The sequence below is a fragment of the Rhincodon typus genome, chromosome 19 (assembly GCF_021869965.1).
Source record: "Rhincodon typus isolate 14 chromosome 19, sRhiTyp1.1, whole genome shotgun sequence".
Taxonomy (NCBI): domain Eukaryota; kingdom Metazoa; phylum Chordata; class Chondrichthyes; order Orectolobiformes; family Rhincodontidae; genus Rhincodon; species Rhincodon typus.
The window spans coordinates 2938206-2947603 of NC_063350.1; the positions used below are offsets into that span (position 1 = coordinate 2938206).

At 47.3% G+C, this 9398-nt stretch overlaps 1 protein-coding gene across 1 annotated transcript in view; it reads left to right on the forward strand.

Annotated features, from left to right (window-relative positions):
* The first annotated feature begins 2727 nt into the window (after nt 1-2727).
* Nucleotides 2728-9398, forward strand: part of LOC125485491 (DENN domain-containing protein 3-like) — a 19599-nt gene continuing 12928 nt past the window's right edge. Inside the window, exons 1-3 of the mRNA XM_048608508.1 lie at nt 2728-2785; nt 6984-7126; nt 8451-8700. Of these exons, the coding sequence (XP_048464465.1) occupies nt 2728-2785; nt 6984-7126; nt 8451-8700 (451 nt within the window). The remainder of the gene's footprint in view (nt 2786-6983; nt 7127-8450; nt 8701-9398) is intronic.

Sequence of the window (9398 nt, forward strand, 5' to 3'; positions counted from 1 at the left end):
AGCAGATTTAGGACTGAATTGAGAAGGAATTCCTTCACCCAAAGGGTTGTTAATCTATGGAATTCCTTGCCCAGTGAAGTAGTTGACGCTACTTCAGTAAACGTTTTTAAAAAAAAGGTAGATTTTTTTTGAACAATAAAGGAATGAAGGGATACGGTGAGAACGCGGGTAAGTGGATCTGAGTCCACGAAAAGATCAGCCATGATCTTATTGAATTGTGGAGCAGGCTCGAAGGAGCAGACGGCCTACTCCTGCTCCTAGTTCTTATGTTCTTATGTTGATGGAGCTGTCCCCATCCAGGCAAGTGGGGAGTATCCCATCACACTCCTGACTTGTGCCTTGTAGATGGTAAACAGGCTTTGGGGAGTCAGGAGGTGAGTTACTTGCTGCAGTATGTGATGAGTCCAGTTGAGTTTCTGGTCAATAGTCACCCCCAGAATGTTGATAGTGGGGGATTCAGTAATGGTAACACCATTGAATGTCAAGGGGCGGTGGTTAGATTGTCTCTTATTAGTGATGGTCATTCCCTGGCATTTGTGTGGCGCGAATGTCACTTGCCACTTGTCACTTGTCAGCCCAAACCTGGATATTGTCCAGATCTTGTTGCGTGTGAACATGGATTGCTTCAGTATCTGAGGAGTCACGAATGGTGCTGAACATTGTGCAATCATTGGCGAACATCCCCACTTCTGACCTTATGATGGAGGGAAGGTCGTTGATGAAGCAGCTGAAGATGGTTGGGCCTAGGACACTACCCTGAGGAACTCCCGCAGAGATGTCCTGGAGCTGAGATGACTGACCTCTGACATGAAAACCATCTTCCTTTGTGTCAGGTATGGCTCCAACTGGTAGAGAGTTTGTCCGTGATACCCATTGATCCCAGTTTTGCTAGGGCTCCTTTGATGCCACACTCGGTCGAATGCAGCCTTGATATCAAGGGCTGTCACTCTCACCCCACCCTCTGGAATTCAGCTCTTTTGTCCATGTTTGAACCAAGGCTGTAATGAGGTCAGGAGCTGAGTGGCCCTGGAGGAACTCAAACTGGGTGTCACTGAGCAGGTTATTGCTGAGCAGGTGCTGCTTGATAGCACTGTTACTGACACCTTCCATCACTTTACTGATGACTTTGTTCTTTCTTTATTCATTCATGGGATGAGGGCATCACTGGCCAGGCAGCATTTATTGCCCGTCCCCAATTGCCCAGAGGGCAGTTAAGAGTCAACCACATTGCTGTGGGTCTGGAGTCACATGTAGACCAGACCAGGTAAGGATGGCAGTTTCCTTCACTAAAGGACATTAGTGATAAGAGGAGACTGATGGGGCGGTAATTGGTCGGGTTGGATTTGTCCTGCTTTTTGTGTGCAGGATGTACCTGGGCAATTTTCCACATTGTCAGGTAGATGCCAGTGTTGTAACTGTACTGGAAGATCTTGGCTAAGGGAATGACAAGTTTTGGAGCATAAGGTTCAATACTATTGCCAGAATGTTGTCAGACCCCATAGCCTTTGTTGTATCCAGTGCCTCCAGCCGTTTCTTGATATCACGTGGAGTGAATCGATTTGGCTGAAGACTGGAATCTGTAATGCTGGGAACCACTGGAGGAGGCCGAGATGGATCATCCACTCGGCACATCTGCCTGAAGATTGTGCAGATAATAACCTCTACTTGCATTTATATAGCACCTCCATCTTCCAAAGAGCCATCGCAGGAGTGTAATCAAACAAAACCAAACCAGATAACTAAATGTTTGATGAGGGGACCAGATGCTTGGTCATAGAGGTTGGTTGTAAGGAGTGTCATAAGGGAGGAAAGAGTCACTGTGAAGAACTTTAGAGAGGTATAGTTTAGGGTCTACGCTGCTGAACGAAAGAGAAACCGGCAGAGCTGTGGGACTTTGAAGCAGAAACAGGAAACAGTGAACAAGCAGAGATAGTAGAAACTGCAGATGCTGGAGAATCTGAGATAACAAGGTGTAGAGCTGGATGAACACAGCAGGCCAAGCAGCATCATAGGAGCAGGAATTTCTGATGAAGGGTCTAGGCCCGAAACGTCAGCCTTCCTGCTCCTATGATGCTGCTTGGCCAACAGTGAACAAGCAGCTGGTCATGGATGCCGAGTTTTGAATGAACTCCTAGTGTTGAACCCTTTGTGTGTCTTTCACATTTTCTGTTCTTGCTGCTCCTTTAAGGAACGTGAATTTGAAGTGTTTTGCAGCTTTAGTGTTCAGAGAAAAACTTTGCCTCAAATCACCTGAAGGTGCCCAAAACCTCATGGCAGTTACCTGTTATTGTTTACTAATCATTGTACTACATCGTATCTTTCAAAACTTTCTGCTGGGACCTCCAACAGTACACATACATTTGACAGAACCACGAATAAGGAAGGCTGTATAGTAATCACAAAGGCACAGTTACAAATTTATTGACACTCCTGTATGGTGAGCAGGCTGAGAGGGAATTGAAGGAAGGTAGAGTATAGGCCAGGAGAGTGGCTCGGAGACTGTTGGAAGCTTGACATGGTGCGTGGGGACTGATGGAAACATCAGGCAGGACCTCCCAGTGTTGATGCAAGTAGATGTGCAAGTCCAGGAACAAAAACAGCTGAGTAACATCTTTAGGCAATTGGAAATAAATCAGAACTGACCTGGATTGAGAGAATTTGGGGAACACATCAAACACTGAAAGCAAGAATATTTTTGACATAGACATATCAAATTGGCCTGCAGATATGTTCACTGGGGTAGACTTTGGTCATGGGATGAAGCTGTGCCATGAGTTGAAGCAGGGTAAGTTTCCATATAAAATGCTCAAAGGTTAATCTGTGAGCACTTGAGAGAAAGCTTCACAACAAGACAACAAAGCTAAGGAAATGTTACAAGTGGTTTCACTCTGTATCTAACCCTGAACTGGTCCTGTCCTGGGAGTGTTTCATGCTGACAATGTTGAGGGAGCTTTACTCTGTATCTAACCCTGAGCTGGCCCTGTCCTGGGAGTGTTTGATGGGGGGGACAGTGTAGAGGGAGCTTTACTCTGTATCTGACCCCATGCTGTCCCTGTCCTGGGAGTGTTTGATGGGGAACAGTGTAAACAAGGCTTTACTCTGTATCTAACCCTGAGCTGTCCTTGTCCTTGGAGTGTTTGATGGGGACAGTGTAGAGGAGGCTTTACTCTGTATCTAAACTTGAGCTGGCCCTGTCCTGGGAGTGTTTGATGAGGAACAGAGTAGAGGAAGCTTTACTCTGTATCTAACCCCGTGCTGTCCCTGTCCCTGGGAGTGTTCGATGGGGAAGCTTTACTCTGTATCTAACCCTGAGCTGGCCCTGTCCTGGGAGTATTTCATGCTGACAGTGTTGAGGGAGATTTACTCTGTATCTGACCTCGTGCTGTCCCTGTCCTGGGAGTCACTGATGGGGAACAGTTAGAGTGAGCTTTACTGTGAATTTAACCCTGTGCTGTCCCTTTCCTGGGAGTGTTTGATGGGGACAGAGTAGAGGAAGATTTTACTCTGTATCTAAACCCATGCTAGCCCGGTCCTGAGTGTTTGATGGGGACAGAGTCTTTAAACCTTCATGTGTCTTTCCCTAATTGCCGTTTAATCCTGTATAGAAACAAGCTGGTCAAAGACATGTGATATTGAATATGTTTGTAATGGGGATAAACTGTCCCTCCTCAGTCTTCAGTACACAGCAATTACTGAGACCGCACCTGGAGCATTGTGGGCAGGTGGTGGTCCACTTACCTGAGTATGAATGTAGCTGTACTGGAGGCAGCTCAGAGGGGATTCACTCGATTGTTCCAGGGGTGAGAGGTTTGCCTTATGAAGAGGGATTGAGCAGTTTAGGCCTATTCTCTGTGAATTTAGAACAATGTGAGAGGAGATCAAATTGAGGTACAAAAGATGCTAAAGGGATTGACAAAGTAGATGGAGAGAAGATATTTCCTCATGTGGGGCAATCTACAACGAGAGGTCATAGTTTTAGGATAAGGGGCAGCAGATTTAAGACTGAGATGAGGAGAAATTACTTCTCTCAAAGGGTCATGTTGTGGAGGTGCTGGTGTTGGACTGGGATGGACAAGGTCAGAAGTCACATGACACCAGGTTATAGACTGACAGGTTCATTTGAAAACACAAGCTCTCTAAGCCTTGCTCCTTCTTCAGGTGACTAACACCTGAGGAAGGAGAGAGGCTGTGAAAGCTTGTGTTCTCAAATGAACCTGTTGGTCTATAACCTGGTGTCGTGTGACTTCTCACCTCTCAAAGGGTGGTGGATCTGTGGAATTCACTCCCCACAGAGTGTGGTGGATGCTGGTGTATTAAGTAAATGTAAGGAGGAAATAGACAGGTTTATAATTTGTAACGAGTTGAAAGATTATGGGGACAGGAATGTGGAGTTGAGGCTGAGGTGAGATCAGCCACGATCATATTAAATAGAAGCAGACTTGAGGGGCTGAATGGTCTACTCCTGCTCCTCCTCCTTATGTTCTTGAGTTGTCTGTTGTCTTTGACCACACCATCGTCCTCCAGTGATGGTCTACGTTCTGCTGGTTAACTCTTTCTTGTCCAGTTGTACCTAGAGGCACAACTACAATGTTCTCACTCCCTGCTCCCAACCATTACCTCTGGCCCCCTCCTCTTCTTCATCTCCATGCTTCCATTTGGTCTTGCCATTTGAAGAGATGACACCAAGCGCTCTGAGTATGTTGATAGCACAATGCTCTCTCCACTACTTCTCCCTGGATTCTGAAATAGAATAGAATAGAATCCCTACAGTGTGGAAACAGGCCCTTCAGCCCAACGAGTCCACACTGTCCCTTGGAGCATCCCACCCAGACCCATTCCCCTATAACCCACCTAACCTACACATCCCTGGGCACTACAGGCAAGTTAGCATGGCCAATTCACCTAGCCTGCACATCTTTGGACTGTGGGAGGAAATTGGAGCACCCGGAGGAAACCCACACAGACACGGGAAGAATGTGCAAACTCCACACAGACAGTCGCCCAAGGGTGGAATCGAACCTGGGTCCCTGGCACTGTGAGGCAGCAGTGCTAACCACTGAGCCACTGTGCCACCTGTGTTAGCCTGCGCTAGCCTGCTTGCCCACACTTTCCATTCCTTCAGCATCCAAATCCATCTCCCCTCCTGTCAACAGGATGCATCCATCTCTTCAGCTTCCTGTGCTGAGCTAAGTTTCAGAGCCTACTGTCTCCATCATGGTGACCTCCTACTTCCATCTCCATGATATCACCCACTTCCACCTCTCACCCACAATCCCCACAACCCATCTCATCTAAAACCTTCATCTCTGCCTTTGTCATGTACCCTTTCTTCTTCAAAGATACTCTGAAGCTGTCCTTGAAGCGAGGCAGCATCGACATTCATGAGAGGAGGAACTCACTCCCAGTTGTTCAAAACAGCAGCAACTTGTCCATCAAACTGAAAAACTTTGGGTCCGAATACCTTAATGATGAGGCAGAGTGACAGCAGAGAGGGGAAGCAAATCCCATCATGGGACATCCTGCTCCTCGTGACCCAAGATCTGGGTCAAGATTGGTCTGTTCAGTAACCCATGGCAAGAACTGATCGTGCTCCGTAGGCATCATCCTCAAACCAACATCCAGCCTCTTGGTCATTCCAAAACTTCTTGAACAGCTTCCTCCTTGAAGATTCTATTAAACTGAACTCATCAAAATCTCAAAGTTATATCTTTAGTTTTATTAATTCATGAGACATGGCCATCACTGGCTGGGCCCAGCATTTATTACCCATCCCTAGTTGCCCCTTGAGAAGATGGGGGTGAGCTGCCTTCTGGAACCGCTGCAGTCCATGTGCGGTAGATTGACCCACAATGCCCTTAGGGAGGGAATTCCAGGATTTTGACATCGCAACGATATTCTCACTTACACTGTGTCCTGTGCCCACATTAGCTCGCAGATCAGCACTCCCACAATTTGTTCTTGCAATCAATCCCTCCTTTATGTCCCAGTTCTGAGGAAGGGTCACTGGACCTGAAACGCTAACTCTGATTTCTCTCCACAGGTGCTCCCAAGCCAGCTCTGATTTCCCAGCAATTTCTGTTTGTGTTTCTGATTTCCAGCTTCTGCAGTCCTTCGGGTTTTTTTTTCCCTCCATTATCTTCACCATCTGTCTATCTCTGTAACCTCCTCCCATAGCCCTGTATTCTCCAATAGTAGCCGTGCCTTCAACTGCCTGGATCCTCAGCTCAGGGATTTCCTTCCTAAAACTGACAACTTTGAGTAGCTCAGTCTGGTTGTTGTTTCCCCATTACACACACTCACCTGGCTGCAAGAAAGGGTTAAAGGAAACAGTTCATGAGGGCTACAAGAGGCGATCAAATTCGAAGACTTTAATCTTGTAAAAGAACTTGATCGGATAGTTAGGTGGCTCAGTGGTTAGCACTGCTACCTCACAGCACCAGGGAACCAGGTTCGATTTCAGGGTGACTGTGTCTGTGTGGAGTTTGCACATTCTCCCTGTTTCTGTGTGGGTTTCCCCTGGGTGCTCTGGTTTCCTCCCACAGTCCAAAGATGTGCAGGTTGAGTGGATTAGCCATGGGAAATTGGCCCATAGTGTCCGAGGATGTGCAGGTTGAGTGGATTAGCCACGGGAAATATGAGGTTATGGGGTAGAGTTGGGGGCTGGCTCTGGGTGACATGTTCTTTAGAGGGTCACCGTGGACTCCATAGGCTGAATGTAGGGATTCTGCTCTGTAGGGATTCTATGATTCTAAAGACAGAAATGGAGGGAGAATGGTGGAAGTGACATGGAAATGTATTGGACTGAAGTCAGCACCCCAAGCTAATCTACTCCTCAAATGACTCTGTCCCCCTCTCTCTTCTCCTTTAGGCTGTACATAAATGTAAATATTGCTTTTGGTCCTGAGAGAAAGAACACGAATTCAAGAAACGGCTGGAATCGTTGTGAAGTGTTGCTGGTGATTTTTGTTCTGTTTCCCCTCCAGCTGCTGGCCTTACCTTCAGGACAATGAACAAAGGAAGTGAGTCGGTCGCAGGTGATGCAGAAGTCGGCTTGCAGAGTCACAGGTTGCTGGAGATGTGCCTCATTATTGGGATTCCTCCCAAAATCCTGCGGCGAGTGATCCAGGTACATTCCCAGAGTTACACACCCAACAGCTGTGACAGGACTCCATCCTTCTCATTTACTCTGACTGCAATATACTGCTCTGATTGCGCTCAAACACCTTCCTCCAGAAGATTCACTTCACTCTGTTTCTCTCTTCCCACCGACACTGCTGAGTTTCTCCAGCACTCTCTATTCCGATTTCAGATTTCCAGCATCCACAGTATTTGGCTTTTACCTCCTCAGTCCTGCTTCCCCGTTGTCCAGGTAACAGCCATCCCAGCTGTAGTGCAGACCTGGAGTCCTGTCTCTCTCCACCTTTAGGACGATCTTTGTAACTGGGAGCATGTCCTGTGGGTGCTGGCCATCAGTTCACAGCCCAACCAGAATGCAGGGGAAGTCAGTGCCTGATCTCATCCTCTCCTAACCTCCACACAGGGAATGCTGCCCAATAGGGTTCACCCTGTCATGGTCAGGTACCTGGCCAAGGCATCAATTTCTGGGGACATGGGTTAAAATCCCACCATGATAAAGGACGAGGTTTGAATTCAACATGGTGACCATGTAACCATTGTTCATCATTGTGAAAACGCACCTGTTTCAGTAATACCCTTTAGTGAAGGAAACTGCCATTCTTACCTATTCAGGCCTACATGTGACTCCAGACCCACAGCGATGCAATTGATTCTTTGGGCAGTAAGGGGGAATCAATAACTCCTGGCCCAGCCAGAACCCATGAGCATTTTTTTTTTAAAATCCAGAATAAAAGCTGAAAGAACTGCGGATGCTGTAAATCAGAAACCAAAACAGAAATTGCTGGAAAAGCTCAGCAGGTTTGGCACCTTCCGTGGAGAGAAATCAGGGTTAACGTTTCGGGTCAAGTGACCTGAGGAAGGGTCACCGGACCCGAAACATTAACTCTGTTTTTTCCTTCACAGATACTGCCAGACCTGCTGAGCTTTTCCAGCAACTTCTGCTTTTGGCCATTTGTTTCCAAGCCTGTCATGAGACCCTTTCTTTTAACCTATTTGTTTGGATGTGTTATGATACATCTCCATGGTCATCCTGTCTTGAGGTGGGATTGACCCTTGACCACCTGGCCGAGAGGTGGGGACATCACCCTGTAAGATCCTTTTTAAGACCCCTTTCTTCGAGAATAGAGTTTGTTAGCAATTTGACCCTACAGCTCCTTCTATACACAAGCCCAACCTGTTTCCCCCCTTTTATATCTACCCAGTCATTAACTAGTCAATAAATTGAGTGAACAGTGGAGAAGTGGTTTTGAGGTGCTGTACTATGTCACACAGTTTGCTTGCTGCTCCTTAATGATGTGCAATGTCTTGTGCAGGACATGCACAACAATTTCTTTGATACTACAGATGTCATTCCAGAAGTTTTGTCCATTCACGCACCACCATTCACTGGGCCTCAGACAAATGCTCACACCCACTTGCAGAGCCCACTGCAAAAGCCAGAGGAGATCACAGTACCAACGTTCTCTTCGGGCCAACTCTTTGGAAATGTGGAACATTTTAAGGAGCACCTCAGCGTTCCGAGGGGAATTGAGCTGTGTGGCCTGCCGGAGCTGTGCTTCCCAGGTGAGAGACTTTGACAGCCCTGTCCTGGACGAAGGGGAATGGCTTAACGGGGCAGCCTATCAATGGGCTCTTTATTTCCTCGAGGCTAACACTGGTTCCACTGGCCAATAGGCGGGAGAGTTGAAGCACACCGGAGTTCACAGAACAGACAAACAATTGTGTAATCCTGCTGGTAATTTCCCAAAGCCTGAATCAGATCCTGAATGGATCATCACAGCAAAGAAAGACAGAAGTGAGCAAAGAGCAGGGAACGTGGGACTAGAATTAGAATTAGAATTAGCTTTTATTGTCACATGCACTCACTCACATGAGTACAGTGAAAAATTTACAAGCTACCACTTACGGCACCATCTTAGGTACAAATGAACCTGGGCACAGAATCTTAGTACAGAGCAGAAAAGTAAAGAGAGCAAGTTAAGAAGTCAAACATTATAGTCCTTCTTACTAAAGTGTAGAAAAACCAAGAAGCACAGTTAATAGTTCAACATCACAGTCCCTAAGTGCCTGGCCATGCTGGGCTCTCACTCCTCACAAGGGCTTGACCTCCCCCCTCCCCCTCACCACCCGCTTACCATCACCACCCCCTCGGGGCTGCCTGTTCGCACTCTCACCCCCTCGGGGCTGCCTGTTCGCACTCTCACCCCCCTCGGGGCTGCCTGTTCGCACTCTCACCACCACGGGGCTGCCTGTTCGCACTG